Source organism: Rhinopithecus bieti, unplaced genomic scaffold (assembly GCF_001698545.2).
Source record: "Rhinopithecus bieti isolate Rb0 unplaced genomic scaffold, ASM169854v2 scaffold_1017, whole genome shotgun sequence".
NCBI classification, from domain to species: Eukaryota; Metazoa; Chordata; class Mammalia; order Primates; family Cercopithecidae; genus Rhinopithecus; species Rhinopithecus bieti.
Genome location: NW_016803657.1, coordinates 5,859,646 through 5,884,300, shown reverse-complemented (window position 1 = coordinate 5,884,300; position 24,655 = coordinate 5,859,646). Strand labels below are relative to the sequence as shown.

Sequence of the window (24,655 nt, the reverse complement as noted above, 5' to 3'; positions counted from 1 at the left end):
GAGGTCAGGAGTTGGAGACCAGCCTGGCCAACATGTGAAACCTCGTCTCTACTAAAATACAAAAATTAGACGTGCATGGTGGCGGGCACTTGTAATCCCAGCTACTCAGGAGGCTGAGGCACGAGAATCGCTTGAACCCTGGAGGTGGAGGTTGCGGTGAGCCGAGATTGTGCCACTGCACTCCAGCCTGGGTGACAGAGCGAGACTTTGTCTTAAAAAAAAAAAAAAAAAAAGGAGAAAAAGACCCAACTGGTTCCTGAATCGATCAACCCCCGTGGAGGGGAGTTTATGGGATCAGAGAACACTTATAAGTGTCTTTTAAAGAGGGAGACGGTGGTAGAAAGAGCTCATAGGTCCACATGCAAAAGAAAACAGCTGAAAACGCTTGCTCTTCCCTATTTTTAGTCAATAACCTCAGGGATAGAGAAGCACTTGGATGCAGCTGAAACTTCCTTCTCGTTCTGGTGAAAGCAATAAATAAAGCTAGGAGTTGCACTTGCAGGTAAAGAATTTAGAGGACGGCATCTTGAGACTTTACTATTTTGAAAAAACTTTAACGTCGGAACCTGCTCCCTCTGGCTGTCCCACAGGCCCCGTAAAGCCCGGCAGCTTCTGTGCACGGGCAGCGGGGACCCCCATGCGGGCTGACACAGTGGGAGCTCCAAGGAACAAGGGCCACCAGAGGGACAGCCTGGCTGCTGGGTGCCTCCAGAGCACTCTGAGCGCCTGCCATCCCGGGAGCTGTCACCGAGTGGTGCGGCGGCCTGGCGTCTCTGCCTTTCGGATCTCTGCCTGGGCCCCGGAGGGTCACTAAACCACCCTCTGTGGTGGCTTCATCAAAGGCATCTGGCTGCTTCTCAGGTCTTGGTCTCCTTTTCCTCCTCCCAGGGAGAGGGGAGAAGGCTGACTACCCAGGCCAACCACTCACCGTTGCCTTCTCCCATTTCCTTCCTAACTTTATTTAAAATAAATAAATAAATAAATAATAAAATATATATTATCTCTCCCTACCAGGGTGAGCTTCACAAGGACGGGGCCTATCGGATGCTCTGGCAAGCTCAGCACCAGGTGCATGAACTGAAAAATGATGACAGCTGCCAGCCTGCTGTGCTCAGTTCAATTCAACCTTCTCTTGTCAAATTATGAATGCATTTCACCAATAATTCCACTAAAAAATTATTTTTATATACATAAATATATATATATATATCTAGAGAGAGAGAGAGTCTTGCTCTGTTGCCTAGCCTAGAGTGCAGTGGGTTGATCACGGCTCACTGCAGCCTTGAGCCACTCGACTCAAGCAATCCTCCCACCTCAGTCTCTCAAGTAGCTGGTACTACAGGCACGTGCCACCACACCTGGCCAGTTTTAAAAATTTTTTGTAGAGATGAGGGTCTCACTACGTTGCCCAGGCTGTCTCAAACTCCTGGCATCAAGCGATCTTCCCACTGCGGCCTCCCCAAATGCTGGGATTACAGCCGTCAGCCACCACGCCCAGCCCAGGCCCTGCCCTCGCTTTACATCTTAGCATTTCCCTCATCTGCCCACCCTGATGTCTAAGACATCTAGCCTGCCCCATTCATTCATGTAACCCTCACAACACACCTTTGAAATTGGGACCGTTGTTATCCTATTTCACAGAGGAAGAAACCAAGCCACAGAAAGCTTCGTGGACTTGCTGGAACCCCAGACAGTCCTCAGTGGATGAAGGAAATAATGGATACATGGTCCATTTCCAAGATACAGTGTCTTGAATCAGCTTAGGTCAGCAAACTACAGAAGAAACAGGATATACCAAGCCCCTGCTTCAATCGCCAACACCTGCTTGTCAGCCTCCCCCCACCCCTTAGTTGTCCCCACCCGAACAAAGAAGTTTAGTCTAAGATGAACGTTTACTATCCTGCAGGATAGCTCATTTTGTCTATTCTTATCAGCTTGCCCAGCTACTTACGTCATAAGTCAAATACCTGAAGAGCCCCTGAGCTGACTAGGATTGCAGTGCATTGTGGGCTGCAACAAAATGCAACAAGACCACCCTAAAGAAAACACTTACAGCCCCTGCCCAACAACCAATGGGTGACGCCCGGGAAGACTGTGACCCCCACAGTACTCAGCCTGTGAGGAATCAGGGGAGGGACCTGCACACTAGGGGTAAGTGGCTTCTTGTGACCGTGCTGGGTGTGCCTGCCCATCAGACACTCAATCTTGCAAGACCATCATTAAAAGTCCCACTTTCGCTGTTCTCTGGGTCTCTGAGTCCATTCTTTGGCTTTGGATGGGTGAGTCTGTTTCTCACAGTGGATGAGACCCTGCCTCTCAAGAGCTTCCTCCTCTAGCACCTCCTCCTGACGTGTGCCAGGGAACCGAAAGACATCCCTGACCTTGGTGGGTCACGCCTGGTCAATCGCGAAATAATTTGATCCTCGGGGTCTACTCTGAACCTATGGGAAGAGGAGCCTTTGTTTAATGTTACAACCTTGCCTGCCAGAAATTTTTATTTGTTTAAAAGCTGTTCTTCATCAGCTAAAACACAGCATCATGTTCGTCTTGTCGACCTAGAGCTGAAACAGGGCAATTCCAGCATCTTCAGGAAGGGCAGTGTTGCTGGGATTTATTAGGATCAACATCGAAAATACAGTGTGCTCAAATGGTTATGGATACAAACAAAAACCAAACGGACAGCTAGAGAGGCTGATCTGCAGAGTAACGCCAGCGGAGACGGTGCAGGCCCGAGATGCGTGATGTCCGTGAGCACAGACACAGACACACCTCACAGCGGTGGGCGTGAGGTGGGAAAGACGTCCTCTAATTTACGAACAACAGCTTTTGGGGGAGGTGCTTGGAGGACTCGGGCAGTGCTGGCCAGGGGATGCATCCTCTGCTTCTAGTTCCCAGAGGAGAGAGGAGAGGGGCGCCTGGAGCCAGGAGCGGGGGTACCTCCCGCTTGGCATCCTACCTGCTCCCAATGGCTGCCTAACTGAGACTAATGGCCAGAGGAGCTTCAGAAATAATTTTCTGTTGATCTGAAGTAAATTCTCCAGAAGAGAGCAGTGCATCCAATCACAAACTGTCTGTCTGCATCCTGGCCCTCATAAATCAGAGTTTACGGAGGGAGAGTGGAGGACGCTGAAATTTACAATAAGCGCGCAATGGGCAATTTACTCGGGCAGGCGCAGCCGCCCCCTGCTCCATGCTTCCCTCTCATTCCAGGCCTCGAATTAAAACGGAGGCTGGGGGTGCTCACCACAGACCAGGGCTAATAAACCACTGTTTCCAACAGCATCTCTGGCCCGTAGAGCAGTGCCGGGCCCAGGCCCAAGCCGTCAGTCATCCTGGGCTCCTGCAGCCGCCTTTAATAGCAGGTGCAGTCTTTGCAGGAAGCCTTCGAGAACATGGTGGTGCCACACCAATGCTTCTGGAAACTGGCTTGTGGCAGCCAGGTTTGCCCACGAACGCAGTTTTTCTTTTGCTGTCCTCAATGAAACACTCTGCCTTTAGCACAGAGTAGAATGTAATGGTGCTGCCAGCACGTTCCACTGGGAAACTATGTCTATTTGGTGGGTGCGGGGGGGAGCTCCCCTGATGCGGGCATCACTGCGGGTACAGGGTGATGCTGGGCTGGTGAGGTGATAACCTCCGATCTCACCTCCTCTAGGACCTTCTCCAAAGAGCTGCATGCGTCCACTGAAGCTTCTTGTGACACAAGGTGCACATTATGGTGTGAGCAGGAATGGAAAATGCACAGGCCACACACAGAGAGAAGGGGACAACACGGCCGCCGAGAGGAACCTACAGAGAGTCTGCCTGGCACTCCCACTGCAACTACGCTGCCCCTCATGGCACAGGCACCTCCAAACTCAGGCCTCTGGCTCTACCCAACCTGGGAAAGCTCGAGCTTCGAAGTCAAGCTCCACCATAAACCATAAACCACTGCTTGTAACTACAGGTATTTGTTTAAATAAAATACGAAAATGAGTTCACGAAGCCCCATTAGCTGGTGAAACAGACGATCGTAAATTGGAAGTATTGGCAACCACCGCTTAGCCGTGAAATGCTGGCTCAACGCAAATTATTATGCCCATGGATTTTTTTCTTTTGGGTTTAGAACAGGAATGGAGAGTGTGCTGTGTTCACAAAGGGCAGGGCGGGGGCTAACGTGTGTATCTGTAAAAGGAATTCCTTTGGTGTGGACACTGTCTACCATGGAGTCTCTGCCAGACTTCCAAAACATGGCCGACTGCGGACCTGAAAGGCAACTGGGCAGAGGGGCATTCTTTCTTTCCTACCCGGACAGCCCCGTTTCTGGGGTCAGTGGTAAACACAGCTCTAATTCCAGCCACTGAATTGGTCCCTGAGGGATCTGAACTGGAAATGGTAGCCTCTGCTCAGCTTTTAAAAATCCTTCCTCCCGCTGGTTTGTTTTTCCTTCCTTTGAATGATTTAAAGCAAGATTAAACTAAACTAGGTTCCTGCAGTCTATAGTGGCCTCCCCTGCTCAGTTCCCCCGGCCTTTGCTTAATTCCTTCGACTCCAGGCAACAGGAGGCTGTTTTAATTGTACATACTCAGCACTTGCGATTCTTAGACGACTTCAGAATGTACAACAGATTGTGTCCAATTCTAGTAGTGACTTTCCCACATTCCTGGAGTTTTCACACTGTTTGAAGTGGGCATTTCAAAAGGTAAGCTTCTAGAAGGCAGAGCCAGATTCATAAATTTACTTTTTTTAAAAGTTAAGGTGAGGCCGGGCATGGTGGCTCACGTCTGTAATCCCAGCACTTTGAGAGGCTGAGGGAGGTGGATCACCTGAGGTCAGGAGTTCGAGAGCAGCCTGGCCAACATGGTGAAACCCTGTCTCTACTAAAAACACAAAAATTAGCCAGGTGTGCTGGTGCATGCCTGTAATCCCAGCTACTTGGGAGGCTAAGGCAGGAGAATCATTTGAACCGCGAGGCGGATGTTGCAGTGAGCCAAGATCACACCACTGCACTCCAGCCTGGGCAACAGAGAGAGACTGCATTTCAAAAAATAAATAAGCAAAAAGTAAGAATAAAAAATCCCACAAAGTCCAGCTATATGCTTATAGGAGGCACACCACACTTTGGGAGGCCAAAATGGGTGGATTACGAGGTCAGGAGATCGAGACCATCCTGGTTAATATGGTGAAACCCCATCTCTACTAAAAACACAAAAAATTAGCCAGGCGCAGTGGCACACACAGCCTGTAGTTCCAACTACTCGGGAGGTGAAGGCAGGATGATTGCTTGAACCCAGGAGGCAGAGGTTGTAGTGAGCCGAGATAGTGCCGCTGTACTCCAACCTGGGCTGCAGAGCGAGACTCTATCTCAACAACAACAAAAAGTTAAGATGAGAGGTGGCACTGGCTCCAAGGTGACCTTGTGTATGGGCTCTGGGCACACCGTTCTATCAGGGGATCTGGTTGGCACAGATGATTACAGGAGAGTCTACGGATTAGAAGTGGTGGGGTTGGCACTGGGTTTGCTACGTAGCAGGATTTCTGTGTAAAAACAGGTCACTGTAGGAACACAGTCTCCCACTGTGCCCCAGGGCCCCTGGGATGCTGCAGTGACCTCCTAGGAGCACTGCAGGGAGACACAGGACACTCAATGCCAGCAGGACACACGTGAGCCTCCAGCTGGAGGGGAGCTCCATTTCAAGACCAGAGCATGCCACGTGCCCTTGGATACATCCTGTCTTTGCAAAGCAGAATTTTTGGTGGATGTTGCCATAAGGAAACGAGTACGGCTGGGAAACCAACATGAATCGGGAAATGAGGGTGACGAGGGGCCATCTGGTCCCAAGGTCTGAGAGGCTGGGCAGTGCCAGGCGGGTGCAGACATCTCATTAGGAACTAACTGTGGTCACTGAAAAAAGAAATGCAAGTTTTATTTCTTTCAACTACTGTGTAGTATTTTTTAAATGGCAATTCTAATTGTTAGCATATAAACACTTTAGTTGTTTGGATCTAACTACTTAATAAACAGAACCGTTAGGCATTTCTGTGCCCTCGGGGTGCTTTGAGAAACTACGGAGACGCTAAGAGGACTGTGGATGGGGAAGATAAACGTCCTCTGCGGTGGGGTTCGGAGCACGGTTCAAACCTCACCCCCGGCACATCAACGCTGCAGAGGAGAGAATGTGCACACACCCGCGGGCTGTGATCGTGGGATGTCACCATCCTAAACCTCAGCCTTGTCATCGCCAGACCTGGGTTATAAGACACCCCTTGTGTGGCTGCTGAGAAAGCAAAATGGGATCCTGCAAGGTTAATGTGCCAAGCACAGGGGAAGTGGCCAGGGTCATCACTGCCATTGTCATCCCGGACGCCAGAGCAGAGAAGAAACAGCCCCCAACGCTGCGGCCCGGCAGCAGGGACAGACCACCTGAGGCTCTTGGTCTCTGGGCAGCACAGTCCCAGCACAGGCTTCTAGGACACACCCAGAGAACATGAGCTCGCTTCACAGAACAGTCAGGCACTCGAATTCCACAGCTCCCGTGGCCAGCTGGGAACGCTGCCACCATGGAGTGGAGATGCAGCTCAGCTCCGAACTGGCCGCTAGCGTCAGGATGGGCAACTCACTCAACCCCGGGGCGCGGCTGCAAAATACCCACGCAGGAGTCCCTGCCGGGACGTGAGATGCCACAGGCAGAGTCCTCAGAGAGGGCTCACGTAGAAGAAGTCCCATATATGACTGACCAAGAAGAAGATTAAGGGGCTTGCTAGAAATCTTCAGTAATGTTTAGAAAAAAAGAAAAAAAGAAAAGAAAAAAAGATGCCTGTTGGAGGTTGAGCTGCTCTGGGCCAGGCAGTGGGCAGCCACTGATACAACTTCTCTCAATTCATCCTCCTGACAGCTCCAGTCAGAACTGAGGATCCCAGAGGTCTGCTGAGGCTCTTATGTTGACTAAAATAGTGGAATGGGGGGCCCTGCCCAACCTCATTTGAGGCTAGAGCCTATGCTGTTTTTGTCAAACCAAGAATTTTTTTTGAACTAAGATTTAAATTAAGCTTTAACCTAAAAGGTTTTTCATGCCTGTAATCCCAGCACTTTGGGAGGCCGAGGCGGGTGGATCACTTGAGGTCAGGAGTTCGAGACCAGCTTGGCCGACATGGCAAAACCCTATTTCTACTAAAAATACAAAAATTAGCCGGGTATGATGGTGCACACCTGTAATCCAAGCTACCTGGGAGGCTGAGGCAGGAAAACTGCTTGAACTCGGGAGGTGGAGGTTGCAGTGAGCGGAAATTGTGCCACTGCACTCCAGCCTGGGTGACAGAGCGAGACTCTGCCTCAATACATACATACATACATACATACATACATACAATCATTAAAAACCCTAAGAAGGTGAGCTGTCTCCCACAGAGACCCCTCAAACCAGGAGAGGAGATTTCACTGCTCAGGCGCCTCTAAGGCTCAGCCCCCGCCCCTCCCACAGCTCAGAACCTCCTCCGAAGTACCTCCCTCACAGTCTCCTCAGGGCTCTCACTAGAGGGCAGGGTGGGGAAGGGACAGAACATGGGATCTGGAGTCAGAAGATCCAGATCTCATCCTGGCCTCGTGGCTCACAGCTGTGGGACGAGGGCTGAGACACAGGGCATGTGAGCCTCATAGTCACGCCGCCTGGCTGTGCCTGAGAAGGCTGGCTGCACGCAGGAGCATTCAGTGCCATCTGCTGAATGAAGGAAAGGTCACCCACCCTCTCGGGGCCTCAGTTTCCTCATCTGTAAAATGGTCATATCGATATTGACCTTATCACCCTGCTATGAGAATTAAGTAAGACACACACCATGTGAACAAATATGTCATAACACGACTGACTCATTGGTCAGAGACTCTGGACGTGAGAATAGATCTCAAACTACAGCTGCTGCCCACACAGTGAAAGGCCCCCAGACCAGGCTGGCTCTCACTGGAGCAGTGCCCAGTGCCGGGACTCTGCCATACGGCCAGGAAGACATTTCAGTTCCTCTCGAGAAGGCCATGGGCACGGGTCCATGCTGTCAGCAGTTTGGTTTGAAGTCATATCCACTTCTTTTTGGAGGACAAACTTATCTTTTTCTTTCTTGGAAGACAGGGCTACTTACCTGTAATGATGCCATTTTTCTCCAGGGGCTCCTGCCAGCTGACCTTGAGAGACGTGTCCAGAATCTCCGTGAAACTCAGATGTCCCACAGCTCCTGGTTCTACCAATTAAAAGCAAAGTCATCTGTTGACACAATAGCCCAAATTTTCTTTTGATCAGATGTGTGGGGAAGGTTCTAACTATGGAAGGAAAGTGGTGAGCTGGGGCTGCAAAACCCTGCAGGAGACTTCAGTGGAATGCAGAAGGAAGGAGGGCGTTCAAGGCATCCTGGCTATCATCGCATACATTATTTTCTCCAGCTTCATCCCAGCCACACAGGGCACTGAAGCTACTGGCGGCAGGAGATTTATACACAAATCATTCTCTTTCTCCTTGATCTCATCTGATTAGAACAACCAGGCTGGCTGGGTCCTCAAGAGCAACTGCCTCCCCTGAGTTCCTCCATGGTGCATGCAGCCCTGTGTCTGGCTTGTGTGGCGGCCATCTGGAACCTTGTGCAAGCGAGAACAAGACCCTGGGCCCAGGAACTGGTCCAGAACTCCAGGCTCCAAACCCCACTCAGGGTCCTGAAGGATTCCAGAGGGGCAAGGCAGTGGCCTGATAAAGTCCCAGCAAAAACAAATTCCTTTCCCAGGAGCTTCTGTGCCCTGCGGCCCCCTTGCTAACACGGGCAGGCAGAGCCACAGAGTTACGCTTGAAGGCTGGAGGCCAAGCTGGGTGTCAGACCTGGCTGAGCTGCTTTGCTGGCTATGCAATTACACTCTCAACACCTTAGTCTGTTCATCTGTGAAACGGGGAAAATAAAAACTCGGCGAGACCATTGTGAGAAGAAAATGTAATAAAACACAAAAACACGAGGATGTCCAGGGCACCATGAAAATGCTCCATGGTCATCAGCCGCTGTCATGATGATGAACTTCTCATTAGAACATAAAGTCATTCCTAGGATCAGAGGATGCCACCCCATAGAAAAGACCCGAGTGTCTAAAACATGAGTTAAAAATCCAAGATGCACGTGCAGCTCAGCAAAGCAAACTGCTTGAGGACGTGTGGCCACAGGCACAGAACTCTGCCCCACGTGCAGATGGACCCCTGCCTGCGACTCAGGGACAGCAGGGCCCAGAGCAAGTCGCTGCTGGCCGGACAGCAGGTGCATGGGCGGTTCTGACCCACATCTCTCGCGCCAGCTCACCTAGGTTTAGAGCCTTTTACTGCTCCCATAGCAGGTCCCATCGGTCCCATCAGGGCCAGCCCACACTGCGTGGTGATGGGGAGGGAGGAGAGGATGCCTGCCCATCTGGAGGAGATAGGTGGATGTCGTGACAGTGATGTTCTCCCAGATGCCATTACTCCCAAGCCCTGCCATGTGCCCCTAGCCTGCCATGGTCCCTCTATAGCCATAGCTGCTGTGCAGGGCATGAGGAGCAGGTGGAAAGGAAATGCTTTTGCGGGTGCTGGCGTCTTATGATCAAATGGAGGGAAGGGATGAGGGGAAGAGAGATGGTGCACTCCCATTCCCTAAGCCAGACACGAAAGTGCCCCTCTGTCCACTGCTCTCGGCAGCAAACACAAATAGCTGCCCAGGTTGGCTCTGCTTCCCCACCTGCCGTTCAGAGCCCCACCTCCTCTCGGACAATGCCCCTATGCTTACCCCTCCAGATGCCCATTCAGGAGAAACATAAGCAACAAAGCCAGGGAGGAGAAAAGGACAGGAGGAAAGGGCAGTTCGAAGGCAGAACTGGGGACAAGGGAGGAAAAGAAGAATGGAGAAGAGATGAGCACTCTGTCCGTTTCTGCATGTATCCCTCCATGCCAGGCAGGGAACACTGATTCCTGCTGAAAGCTCTGCACCATACAACTTCCTTAGTGAACCTACTGGATGGCGCCACACACAGGTCTTCTTAGTAATAAAAAATGCAAGTCTTTCAGCTTAAAATAGGACAGCATGAAGTCAAGGGTGTCAGTTGTCCTCAAAGAGTATCCAGGATTCCTACAGAGAAGCCTCACCCCTGCAAAGTCCCTGTTCTGGCTACTGCCAGCCACACTTGCACAAACATTAGATTTTTAGGGTGAATTCCATACCGAGAACTCAGTTGGTACTTGGACAAAGCCTTCTAACACAAGTTGTAATTTTTTAAAATGGTAACAGCCTCAAAACAAAACAAAACAAAACAAAACCAAAAAAACAGTCATCTGGGTGAAACTTTGAAAAGACTTTTCACAGATAAGCTCAAACGCTCTGACAAATTTCACTTTTCCAGTGTGGAAGACGGTAAAATAGAATGGCTGTCAAGACCATCTCATCCTCCCACAATTGTGAGCCTCCAGAAAGACATTCTGACGGATTTTTGAACTGACTTGTTCTTTTTTTTCAATCGATGGAGAAGGAAAGAAAGCTTTTTGCTCCTTTTATATTCTCAGTGTTTCTGCTTCCTGGATTCCTGCCCAAAGATGCTGTCCTCTAGCTCTGCTGGAACCAGCTGGTGATGTCTCAGCTTAAAATTTAGATTCTATTTCCTCTTTACTGCCACCCTCCCCCAACAACTTCTCATTTCCTTGGAGCTTTGGGAAAGAAGGCCTGCTGGGTGTGGAACTAATAACAGCACCATCAGCCAGAGCGAAACGGAGGCCGTTTCTCCAGCACCCAAGAGTTCAAAGCTTTCTTTATTTTCTTTTTTATTGATACATAATAATTGTACACATAGCTGTAGTCACCCTACTGAGATATTCAGCATTGGAACTCACTTCTTCTATCTAACTGAATGTTTATACCCATCGACTAATCTCTGTTTCTTCCCCACCACCCTGCTCCACCGACACACCCCTCCCAGCCTCTAGTATCTTTCATTCTACTCTCTTATCTCCATGAGATTGGCCTTTTAAGCTACTACTTTTGAGTGAGAATTGGTGATATTTGTTTTTCTGAGGGCATTGATGTAATACCCTCCACTTCCCTCCATGTTGCTGCAAATGACAGGATTTCATTCTTTCTTGTGGCTGAATAGTATTCCACTGTGTATATACACCACATTTTATCCACTGGTCCACTGATGGATGCTTGGGCTGATTCCATATCTTGGCTACTGTGAATGGTGCTGCAGTAAGATTGGGGTATGGGTATCCTTTGATGCACTGACTCCTTTCCTATGGATAAATATCCAATAATGGGATTGCTGGCTCATAGGGTAGTTCTATTTTTAGTTTTTTGAAAAATTATACTGTTTTCCATTGTGGCTGTACTAATTTACATCATCACCAACAATGTATCAGAGTTCCCTGTTCTCCACGTGATTGCCAGCATTTTTTTGGGTCTTTTTAATTCTAGCGATTCTGACTGGGATAAAGTGATATCTCATTGTGGCTTTGATTAGCATTTCCTTGATGATTAGTGATACTGGGCATTTTTTCGTAGACACGCTGACCATTTGTATGTCTGCTTTTGATAAATGTTTATTCATGTCCCTTGCCCACTTTTTAAATGGGATTTTTTTTAACTGTTGAGCTGAGTTCTTTGTATATTTTAGATATTAATCCCTTACCAGATGAATAGTTTGCAAATATTTTCTCCCATTCAACAGGCTGTCTCTTCACTCTGTTGACTGTTTCCTTTGCTGTACAGAAGTTTTTTAGTTCAATATAGTCCCATTTGTCTATTTTTGGTTTTGTTGCCCGTGCTTTTGAGATCTTAGCCATAAAATCTTTGCCTACACTAATGTCCTGAAGTGTTTCCCTGTGTTTTATTTTAGTAGTTTTATAGTTTCAAGTGTTACATTTAAGTCTTAATCCATCTTAATTTTTTTAAATGGTGAGAGTTAAGAGTCTAGTTTCAATCTTCTGCATATGGATATCCAAAATTTTCCTAGCACCAATTATTGAAGAGGGTATCCTGGCATCTTCATCAAAAATCAGTTGGTTGTAAATATGTGGATATATTTCTGGGTCTATTCTGTTCTGTTGGTCTATGTGTCTGTTGTTAATGCCAATACTATGCTGTTTTGGTTATTATAGACTTGTCATATATTTCAAAGACAGGTAGTGTGATGCCTCCAGTTTTGTTATTTTTGCTATGGATTGCTTTGGCTATTTGGGCTCTTTTTGGGTTCCACAAGAATTTTAGTTTTTTTTTTCTTTTGCTATTTCTGTAAAAAATGATACTGGTATTTTGATAGAGATTGCACTGAGTCATTAGATTCATTTGGGGAGTGTGGTTACTTTAATACTGTTAATTCTTCTGATTCATGAGCATGGGATGTCTTTCCATTTATTTGTGTCTTCTTCAGTTTCTTTCATCAATGTTTTGTATTTTTCTTTGTAGAGATCTTTCACCTCCTTGGTTAAATTAATTCCTAGATATGTTTTTCTTTTATAGCTATTGTAAATGGAATCAACTTCTTGATTTCTTTCTCAGCTAGTTCATTACTGGTGTATAGAAATGCTACTGATTTTTGTATGTTGCTTTTGTATCCTGCAACCTTACCGAATTTATTTATCAGATATAGGAGTTTTTTGGTGGAGTCTAGGTTGGTCTAGATACAAGATCATGTCATCTGCAAAGAGAACAATCTGACTTCCTCTTTTCCAATTTAGATGCCTTTTATTCCTTTCTTTTGCCTGACTGCTGTGGCTAGGACTTCCAGTACTACAAATAGGTGTGATGAAAGTGGGCATCTTTGTCTTGTTCCAGTTTTCAGAGGAAAGGATTTCAGCTTTTCCCCATTCAGTGTGATGTTAGCTGTGGGTTTTTCATATATTGACTTTATCATATTGAGGTATGTTCCTTCTATGCCTAGTTTGTTGAGAGTTTTTATTACAAAGGGATGAATTTTATTAAATGCTTTTTATGCATCTGTTGAGATGATCACATGGTTTTTGTCCTTTATTCTGTTGGAGTGATGTATCACATTTATGGATATGTGTATGTTGAACCATCCTTGCATCCCTGGGATAAATCTCACATGAGCATGGTGTATTATCTTTCTGATGCGCTGTTAGATTCAGTTTGCTAGTATTTTTGTTGAGGACTTTTTTTTTTTTTTTTTCTTTGAGACGGAGTCTCGCTCTGTCGCCCAGGCTGGAGGGCGGTGGCTGGATCTCGGCTCACTGCAAGCTCCACCTCCCGGGTTTATGCCATTCTCCTGCCTCAGCCTCCCGAGTAGCTGGGACTACAGGTGCCCGCCACCTCGCCCGGCTAGTTTTGTATTTTTTTAGTAGAGACGGGGTTTCACCATGTTAGCCAGGATGGTCTCAATCTCCTGACCTCATGATCCGCCTGTCTCGGCCTCCCAAAGTGCTGGGATTACAGGCTTGAGCCACCGCGCCCGGCCGAGGACTTTTGCATCTATGTTTATCAGGGATAATGGGCTGTAGATTTTTTGTTGTTATGTCCTTGTCTGGTTTTGATATCTGGGTAACACTGGCCTCATAAAATGAGTTAGAAAGAATTTCCTCTTCTTTAATTTTTTGGAATAGTTTGAGGAGAATTGGTATTAGTTCTTCCTTGAAAGTTTGGCAGAATTTGTCAGTGAAACCATTTGGCCCTGAGTTTTTCTTTGTTGGGAGACATTACTGATTCAATCTCATTACCCATTATTAGTATGTTCAGATTTTATGTTTCTTTCTGATTCAATCTTGGTAGGTTGTATGTGTTCAGGAATTTATCCATTTCTCCTAGGTTTTCCAGTTTGTTAGTGTATAGTTGTAAGAGTCTCAAATGATATTTTGTATTTCTGTGGTATCAGTTATAATGTCTCCTTTTGCATTTCTGATTTTGTTTACTTAGGTAATCTGTCTTTTATTCTTCTTAAGTCCAGCTAGCAGTTTATTGATTTTGTTTATCTTCCCTAAAACCCAGTTTTGTTTAATCATTTGTATTGTTTTTAAGTCTTTGTTTCATTTAGTTCTGCTCTGATCTTTACTATTTCTTTCCTTCTACTAATTTTGGGTTTGCTTTGTCCTTGATTTTCTAGTTCCTTGAGGTGTATCCCTAGATTGTTTGAAATCTTTCTACTTTTTTCTGATGGAGGCATTTATTGTAGGCTCTTAGCACCACTTCTGCTATATCCCCTGGGTTTTTGTATGTTGTACTTCGATTTTCATTGGTTTCAAGAAATTTTTAAATTTCCTCCTTAATTTCTTCCTTGACCCAAAGGTCATTCAGGAGCATGTTATTTAATTTCCATGTATTTGTACAGATTGCAAAGTTCCTCATTATTGATTTCCAGGTTTATTCCATTGTGGTCTAAGAAGACATTGATATAATTTCAGTCTTTTAAAAGTTGTTGACATTTGTTTTATGTCCTAACATATGGTCTATCTTGGAGAATGTTCCATGTACTGATGAAAAGAATTGCGTTCTGTAGCTATTAGATGAAATGTTCTGTAAATGTCTGTTAGGCCCATTTAGTCTAAAGTGCAGTTTAAATCCAATGTTTGTTATTTTTCTGTCAAGATGACCTGTCTAATGCTGAGAGGGGGATGCTAAAGTCCCCAACTATTACTGTATTGTTGTCTCTCCCTGTAGATCTAATAATATTTGCTTTATATATCTGAGTGCTCCAGTGTTAGGTCTATATATGTTTAGAATTGTTATATCCTCTTGCTGAATTGATAACTTTATCACTACACAATAACCTTCTTTGTCTCTTTTTACTGTTTTTTACTTAAAGTATTTTATGTAACTGTAGCTACTCCTGTTCTGTTCACTTTTGGTTTCTGTTTGCACAAAATATCTTTTTTCATCTCTTTACTTTCAGTCTACATGTGTGTTTACGAGTGAGTTCAGTTTCTTGTACACAGCATATAGTTGGGTCATGGTTTGTTTCTGTTTTTATCCATTCGGCCAGTCTATCTTTTTAGATACTTTAATCCATTTAAATTCAAGGTTATTATTGATATGTCAGGGCTTATTCTAGTCATTAATTGATTTCTGGTTGGTTTATATATCCTTTGTTCCCTTCTTTCTCTCTTATTGTTTGTTTTTGAGGTTTGGTGGTTTTCCGTAGTGGTAACATTTGGGTCCTTTCCCTTCCTTATTTGTGTGTTTGTTCTACCAATGGGTTTTATACTTTTGTACATTTTCATGTTGGTAGATATTGTTCTTTCACTTCAGCCGGGGGAATTCATTAAGCATTTCTTGTAGGGCCAGTCCAGTGGAGATGAATTCCCTCAGCTTTTACTTACCTAGTAAATACTTTATTTCTCTTTCATTTATGAAGGATAACTTTTTTTTTTTTTTTTTTTTTTTTTTTTTTTTTGAGACGGAGTCTCGCTCTGCCCCCAGGCTGGAGTGCAGTGGCGCTGTCTCGGCTCACTGCAAGCTCCGCCTCCCGGGTTCACGCCATTCTCCTGCCTCAGCCTCCCGAGTAGCTGGGACTACAGGCACCTGCCACTACGCCCGGCTAATATTTTGTATTTTAGTAGAGATGGGGTTTCACTGTGTTAGTCACGATGGTCTCGATCTCCTGACCTCGTGATCCGCCCACCTCGGCCTCCCAAAGTGCTGGGATTACAGGCTTGAGCCACCGCGCCCAGCCAATGAAGGATAACTTTTATGTGTATAGTACTCTTGGCTGACAAGTTATTTTTTTCCCCAGTACTTTGAATATATCATTCCATTTTCTCTTGGCAAGTAAGGTTTCTGCTGATAAATCCACTGTTAGTCTGATGGGGGTTCTCTTATAAGTGACTAGATGCTTTTCTTTTGGTGTTTTTGGAATTCTGTCTTTAACTTTTGATAATTTGACTCTAATGTGCCACGGAGAAGACCTTTCTGAATTATATCTATTTATTTGTGGATCTCTGAGCCTCCTGTATCTGCATGTCTAAATCTCTTGCTAGACTTGGGAAGTTTTCAGCCATGATTTTGTTAAATCAGGTTTCTATCCCTTTGGTTTTCTTTTCACCTTCTGGGACATCAAAAATTCAAATACTCATTGCTTTATAGTGACTCATATATCACATAGTCTTTGTTCATCTTTAAATTCTGGAATTCCTTCTGCTGTCTCATCTAGTCTACTGCTGAAGCTTACTATTGTATTTTTAAATTTCAGTCAATGAAGTAATTAGTTCCTGGATATCTGTTTGGTTCTTTTTTTATAATATTTATCTCTTTGGTAAATTTCTCATTCATGTATTGAATTGTTTTTTGGATCATTTTGTATTATTTATCTGTGTCTCTTTTATCTGACATTCCTTAATATCATTATTTTGAATTTCTTTTCGTAATTCATAATTTCTTTTTCATTGGAATCTGTTGCTGGAGAATTACTGTGTTCCTTTGGAAGTGTTACACTTCCTTGCATTTTCACATTTCTTGTGTCCTTGTGTTGATATCTGCACATCTGGTGTAACAGTTGCTTCTTCTAATTTTTTGGATTTGCTTTCATAAAGGAGGGCTTTTTCCTGAAGATGTATCTATGGTGTTGATTGGGTAGGGCACTTTGGCTTTGATTCTGGATGAAGCAGTAGTGTAGTCTCCATATAATTTATTTGGCTGTAAACACCATCAGTGGTATCTGTGATTTCCTCAGCGGCTTAGGGTGTGGTTGTTAGTAGAGGCTCTGGTGAAATTTTGCTGGGGACAGGGACACCAGGTGGGCCAATCCTTGGGCCCCAGTGGTGGCAGCAGTGGGCTGAGTGTGCCTGTCCTTAGCTCCCAGGATGGTCCAGACAGACTCATTCTTGGTGTTCTAGACGGATTGCTCAGGTGCTGGCAATGGCTGCAGGGGGCCAAGCAGGTGGGTGGGTTCTCAGGACCCTGGACAGCAGGCATGCTGTTGGCGTTGACAGTAGCAGTGGTGGGGTAACCCCCTGGTTCCTTAGCAGTCTGCGCTGGTATTGCCGGTGGCTGTGAGGCTGAGCAGGCCAGTCCCCAGGCCCAGGGGTGGTGTGTAGGAGTGGGTGCCACCTGTGACGGCACAGCAGGTTGGGTGGGCCCGTCCTCAGGTCCCCAGGAGGAGTGCTTAGGTGCTGATAGTAGTGGACAGCGCAGGGTGAACCCAGGGCCCTGGATGGTGTTGCTCATACTCGGGGAGGTAGAGCAAGCTGAGTGGGCCTGTCCTCAGGACCCCTGGTGGTGTCTGCAGTTGCTGCCTGTGGTCAGCAGGGCTGTGGTGACCCCCAGGCTCCTGGCAGAACACTTGCTAGGGGTGGCAGTGACTGCACTGTGGCCCTGCTCCTGCGGAGGTGTGCTTCAGACCCAGGTGGCCGCTGTGGGTGGGAGAGTCTGACCTCAGGGTGCCTGGAAGCAAAGTCAGTCCTCAAGGTGAGTGAAAATGCCCACGAGCCCCACCACTGGGGATCACTGCCAACGGCTTGTGCTTTGCCTCTGGTGGCAGCAGCCAGCAGTGGTGGTGGCTGTGGGCAGGGGGTGTCAGTGGGCCTGCAGGATATGGAGATGCAGAGGCTGTCGGGACCCAGAGCGGAATGGTCTGTCGGGACCCAGGGCAGAACGGTCTGGTGGGGCTGGGCTGTCCGAGCAGCACTGCACAGTAGCTGGTCAGGGCTCGGGCGTGTGGGGCACAGTGTGGGCTCCCTCTCTGGAGCAGGACATCACACAGTCTCCCTGTGAGAGTCTCCCTATGTGAGTCTTGGGGCTGTGAGTTTTGAGGGGCTCTCCTGTGGCTCGGATTGCAGGAGTCTGTGGTGGGAATGTGGACCACGGGGGTCTCTCGCTTTCCCTTTTCACACAGTGGGGAACTTCTCTGGGTTCCCAGCCGATCCCAGTCTGGGAGGAGCTGCCACGCCTCACCTCCCTCCATGCCATAGGTGCTTCCTGTCACTTCTTTATTGAATTCCAGCTTCTCTCTTGGATCTATCTGAAGTGTGGCTACGTACTTGCTGTTCTGGTTCTTCTTTATGAAGGAGGCCAGCACCAGATGCCTGTGGTCAGGTGGCCCCTGAAGCTCCTCTCCTTCCAGGCTCCAAACTTTCCTTTTAAAAGCTGCACCCCGCAGAGCTGACTTCAACCCTACCTTCAGTCTTTTAATGTGATATTTGACATTGACAAAGACGTGCTATTATGCTAAATAGGATAAACAGGCTCCCTGCCTATCAAAAAATGATTCAGTTAGAAAATTCTAAAAAAAAAAAATTGAGATTATTTCCAGTTTTCTCTGATGAGACATAAAATTTACAATTGAAAAGCAGAAATAGACATTTTTAAAAAATCATTCACTGAACATTCACCAAGATCGACCATATCCTGGGCCATTAAACAAACTTCAACAAATATAAAATAACCAAAATTATATGAAGTATGTTCTGTGATCATAATGGAATCAAATTAGATTATCAATAGCAGAAAGACAATAGAATCTCCAAACACATGGAAATTGAATAGCACACTTCCAACTAATTCATGGGTCACAGAGAGTATTTCAAAGGAAATAAAAATACAGAGAACTGCATGAAAATGAAAGCACAGAGTGTCAAAACATGTGGGATGCAGCTAAAGCAGCATGGAGGCAGAAATGTACAGCACTAAACGTTCACACTGGAAATGAGGAAAGGCCTTCAACCAATAACCAACATGGCTACCTCAAGAAAGCAGAAAAGGGAGAGCAAAATACACTCAAAACAAGCAGAGGAAGGAAATAATAAAGAGCAGAAATCAATAAAGTTGAAAATGAAGAAGACCATGAAGAAGAGAAGACCTGGAACAAGAGGCTGGTTCTAAAAAAACAAAAAACAAAAACAACAACAACAGCAGCAAAACAACAACAAAAAACAAAAACAAAAAAACAAGCAATAAAATTGATGAACCTCCAGTAAGAATGAGAACATGAAAAAGCCAGAAGATGCCAATCATCAATATCAGGAATAAAAAACAGGACATCACTACAGATCCTGCAGTCGTTAAGAAGGTGGTACTGCAAACATTTTTGTACTCACAAATCTGAATTCTTAGAGGATCAACTCCTTGAAAACCACCAACTCCCAAAACTCAGCCAAGATGAAACAGACAACCTGGATAGTCCTAAAACCATTTATAAATGGAATTTTTTTTTTTTTTTGAGACAGAGTCTCACTCTGTCACCCAGGCTGGAGTGCAGTGGCACGATCTTGGCTCACTGCAAGCTCCGCCTCCCAGGTTCATGCCATTCTCCTGCCTCAGCCTCCCAAGTAGCTGGGACTACAGGTGCCCACCACCACACCTGGCTAATTGTTTTGTATTTTTAATAGAGATGGGGTTTCACCGTGTGAGCCAGGATGGTCTCGATCTCCTGACCTCATGATCTGCCTGCCTCGGCCTCCCAAAGTGCTGGGATTATGGGCATAGCCACCGCGCCCAGCCCTATAATATTAAAAATCTTCCTAAAAAGAAGTCCTCAGTCCCAGAGAGTTTCACTCGAAAATTCTACCAAACACTTAAAGAGAAATTGACACCAATTTTACACAATCCCTTCCAGGACACAGAAGAAGTGGGAATACTTCCAAACATAGGAGACCATATGACTCTGATACCAACACCAGACAAAGATAACACACACACAAAGACAACTACAGATTAGTATCTCTCATGAACTTACACGCAAAAGTCCTCCACCAAGTACTAGCAAAGTGAATCCAACAGCATACGAAAAGAATTATAAACCGTGACCAAGTGGAATTTAAGCACACAAAACTGGTTTGACATTTGCAAATCAGTCAATATAATCTAACGTATCAACAAGCTAAGAAGAAAAAACAGATGATCTTGTCAAATGATGCAGTAAGAGCATGTGAAAAGAAGAAAGATTTACTCATGTCAAAAACTCTCAACCAATTCGTAACAGTGAGGAATAACTTCAATTTGATAAAAAAAAATCATGCTTAACAGTGAACCACTGAGTGTTTTCCCTCTCAGGTGAGAAGCAGGCAAGGATGTCTGGTCTCACCACTCTTATTCAGCATAGCACTAGAAGTCCTAGACACTGCAAAGCATGCAAGAAAAGGAAATGAAAGGCATACAGGTTAGAAAGGAAGAGCCGCAGGAAGGTGGGTGTGGCTATAAAGGAACCCAGATGACTTTTGTGGCCTTGGAAACATTCAAGATCTTCATGATCGTGGTAGATACACAAACCTACACATGTGACAAATTGGACAGGACTAAACCCACACATATGCACAAAAGAGAAAAAATGAAACTGGAGAAACCCAAATCAGATCTGTGAATTGTATCATCAGTGTCAATATTCTGGACGTGATGCAATACTACAGTTTTGCAAATGTCAGCTTGGCAGAAACTGGGCTAAATGTACATGTTCTCAATATTATTTCATATAATTGCATGTGAATCAGTGATGCTCTCAATAAAAATCTCAGTTAAACATGGCTGAGTGTGGTGGCTCATGCCTGTAATCCCAGCACTTTGGGAGGCCGAGGCAGGCGGATCACCTGACGTCAGGAGTTCGAGAGCAACCTGGCTAACATGGTGAAACCCCATCTCTACTAAAAATACAAAAAAGTTAGCCAGACGTGGTGGCCGGTGCCTGTAGTCCCAGCTACTTGGGAGGCTAAGGCAGGAGAATTGCTTGAACCCTGGAGGCGAAGGTTGCAGTGAGCCAAGAATGAACCACTGCACTCCAGCCTGGGCGACAGAGCAAGACTTTGTCTCAAAAAAACAAAAACAAACAAAACAAACAAACAAACAAACAAAAATCAGTTAAACAAAAGCGGAGAGCAGAGCAAAGGCAGAGTATGGGAAGAATTTCTGGGATCAATGCACAGCAGCACACTGCTTTTCATTTTATCTTTTATTGGTGAGGAGGGGTTGTTGGTCTCAGAGGGTCAAGAAATCTGTGTTCCGTTCCTCCCGTGTCACTCATTTGACACAGACCTTGAATCAATGGCGAGATCGTTCCAGGAGATTGGCAAGGAGAAAGCTAGGCTGCCAAGGGTCAAGGAGAACTTAAGGCATTCGAGGTCAGAGCAATGGTTAGACTGAAAGGGAGTGGGAAGCCATCCCGGCAGCTCCAGGGGCAGCACAATCAGGGAGCTGCCGATTTTGAGTGAGGGAGACCTGAACATATTTGTGGGAGGAGGGAAAGGATCCAACAGTAAAAAGATTGGAAGAAGTAATGGCGCCATGAAGGGGAAGAAGGGAACAGGATGACGGAGCACCCTTAGAGAGGCCCGACTGCATCGTTTGAGAGGAAAGGGGAGAGAGGCAAGGGTAAGGACCTGGAAATGGTGGGTGAAGCGGGAAGGCAAGGAATCCATCCTGGTGGCCTTGGCCTCTGCAAATGTCACCCGCTGGGAGTGCAGTAAGGCTGGGAGTCCAAAAATGGGAGCAGCACGGGGTGGAGCTGGAGACCACTGAACTCCTGTAGAGCCAAGTTCAGAAGGCTGAGCCCATCCAGCTCTGGGGAAGAGACAAGCAGCAGCCCTGGGTGACTTAAAAAAATAATTTTCCTAGTGTTTTTTGTGGTTGTTGTTGTTGAGACAGAGTCTCACTCTGTCACCCAGGCTGGAGTGCAGTAGCATGATCTCGGCTCACTGCAACCTCTGCCTCCCGGGTTCAAGTGATTCTCCTACCTCAAGCCTCCTGAGTAGCTGGGATTACAGGCGTCCGCCACCACGCCCAGCTAATTTTTGTATTTTTCATAGAGACGGAGTTTCACCATGTTGGCCAGGCTGGTCTTGAACTCCTAACCTTGTGTTTCACCCGCCTCAGTCTCCCCAAGTGCTGGGATTACAGGCGTGAGCCACCGCGCATGGCCCTAATTATCCCAGTTTTAACTTTCATTATAAAGGGAGTACAGACTCGTGGTATAAATTAGAAAATGCAGAAAAATACAAAGAAATATGCCAAAACTACTCATAATCATACCACATAGGGATAACAAGTCTTAAATTTGTGTGACATACTTCTTCCAAGGTCTTTTATCTGTTCATATTTCATACAGTGTATTTTAATTAAATTTGGATCTCATAGTTTTGTATACTATTATTTCACAATGTTATATCATGACCATTTTGCGCACAATTTTTGATCTTCAGAGTTTTGTTTTTCCAACAACTACAAAATATTTCTTATATTGTCATTCTATACTTTTTTCCAATCCTCCCCATCTGGAACATCTGAATGCCTTTCACGTTTTTTCCAACTACAAATAACTGTAACAAGTTGCCTTGTATATAAATCTCTGCGTGCATCTGTGATTATTTTCTCGGGGTAACTTCATTAGCTAATGTTTTCCAGATGCGTCAGCTGGCCTGTGAGCAGAGAAGGAATGGGTTCGAACTGACCAGATGGAGCTAATGCAAACTCTCGGAGCTTAGAAGGGCATAGGGAGAAGGACCCTGGGAGCGAGGGTCGGGGAAGAACAGGCTGGGAGGCATCAGAGGAATCATGCAAGGAGGTGAGGGAATTAGAAATTGAAGTCCAGATGAAGAGCGAGTTCAGCACGACCAAAGGTGTGGCCTCACAGCTGGAACCTGATTCTCCACCCCCTGTCCCCAGAGCTCCTTCCTTGAGCCAAGGTCACCCTCCACAGTCCACGTGCCATACTCTGCCAGGCATTATCAGTACTGATGCCTGATCTCCCCAGGTGAGCCGACTGCAAGCACTCTAAAACTCTGGGGCTTCCTCATGATCCACCTCCGCCCTTGCCTGATTCTGGAGGTCGCAGCGGTGCACACCTCTTTGACGACTGACTTAAGAGACATGCAGAAGGAATACTCACTGTCTTCATGAGTCCAGATAAGCTGAGGTGTGCTTGGAGGCCCGTCCCCAGGGGTGGTGAAGCACAGAACGGAAGTGAAGTAGGCGGTAAACTTCTTCAGGTTCGTTATGTGTCCATGGTGGACTCCATGGAAATCTGGGGCAATAGTGACCACAGTGACAGCCTCGGGTGCATCTGCCGGCCATGCCAGAAGCTGAGATGGAACAGGGTGAAAAAGATAGCTGTTTTCAATGGTGCTTCTCCACACTCATGTCTGCAGCAGAATTTTGTTTTGCAATGAATACGTCTTTTAAAATGTAAAGTCATAATTAAGAAAGTCCATAAATCCTACATCTTATAATCACACTTCAAAAAAGTTGAGATAAAAATATATTTTATAGGTTTTTGTATACAAGCATGTATATTTACATGTATTTTATACTTGTATATGTAAATAAAATAACTACTTAACTCATATTGGAATAATGGACACTCCCTCAAATCTTCACCCTCTCTTCACTTAAGAAAGTTAAAAAAATGTATAATATATATTACATATATACATATACACATCTGTAACATACACATATATGGTATATATTATATATACATGTTATATATAACATACTATACAGCATATGTAGTATATTATATACATATATAATATATACAGATATATAATATATACTATATAACATGTCTACTATATATTATATACTATATAGTATACATGATATATACCATGTAATATATATATAACAGTAAAGAATAAAGATGAAATCATCAGTTAATTCAGCTGAAACAGTGCAATGAAACAAACACAAATATTTTTCTGGAAAGCACCTACTTTGTCTCAAAAAAGACATCCATGATTCAACAGGAATAACCTTAATTATTTATAATTTATATCACACTAGTTTCGTGAAAAGGATTTTAGGAGACTGGTTACAATTTTAAAGAAATACAGTCTATATCCACATCCTAAGGAAAGCTGTGTTCATGTTTTGGCAGCATTACGTATGTGTGTGAGTTTTAATTCCTTAGGCACCAAACATTTCTAGGACGAATTGGGTCTGAAAGTTGACATGCTGCCAGACGCAAAGCGTATTTATGCAGATCAAACTGACAACGAAGTCATCAAGTGAACACCGCGGCCTCACCAATGAGATTCGACAGGAGAGGCCAAGAAGGCAAAAGCATCTTGCTTGATCAATACAATTTTCTTTCACAAAAGCTTCTGTCTTTGGATACCTCCGAGGATAAACAAAAGACGGGAAATTTCCAGCTACTTCTGCCTTTCTGGCAGACAAATCGGTGTTGTAGCAAGTTGAATCCAACTGGGGGCAGGGAAAAATGAACCTTGTGTCTGAGGAAACTCACCCTCTGAATGTGAAATTACCAGGTATTGAGGCAAACTAGATGGGATCCCTGCACTGTAAAGAGCTTCCCCTGTCTACCGGCTGTTAAAGACGATTAGAGGATCCATTGCAGCTAAAATCAAGGTGGGCTCCCAAATCCAATCAGGAGAAGCTGATCTGAAAGGGACGATCAGCTGTGCTTCGGGACGGTGTATCCTGGTACATCAGTGAAGTTAACACACTCTGGTAGCTACAGACACAAGAAGTCGGATGGTGGAAATTTGTCTATGTGTCTAATTCAGTCCGGGCAGGTAGCTGGAATCAACTGGTCTCAGTTCTTTAGATAGATAGAACTCTCCCTGAAGTAGAAAGCGGGGAAAGAAAAATATCCTTTCTCCATGGAAATACCACTCATGCTGTTGCCTTTGCTCGGGGCCTGTGTTCTCCTGAGAGGACCTCCTTCTGGGAAGAAGTGGTTTGTGCAAATGTTGATTCTACTCACTGAGACAGGTCTCCCACCCGCCATTTAAAAATCAATGGCCTT

At 45.4% G+C, this 24,655-nt stretch overlaps 1 protein-coding gene across 8 annotated transcripts in view; it reads right to left on the bottom strand.

Moving 5' to 3' along the window:
- Nucleotides 1-24,655, bottom strand: part of SDK1 (sidekick cell adhesion molecule 1) — a 954,524-nt gene that overhangs the window by 200,428 nt on the left and 729,441 nt on the right. For all 8 annotated transcript variants that reach the window (XM_017894742.1, XM_017894733.1, XM_017894760.1 and 5 more), the window contains 2 exons: nt 22,775-22,967; nt 8,110-8,208 (listed from right to left, as the gene is read on the bottom strand). In XM_017894742.1, coding sequence (XP_017750231.1) covers nt 8,110-8,208; nt 22,775-22,967 — 292 coding nt within the window. The remainder of the gene's footprint in view (nt 1-8,109; nt 8,209-22,774; nt 22,968-24,655) is intronic.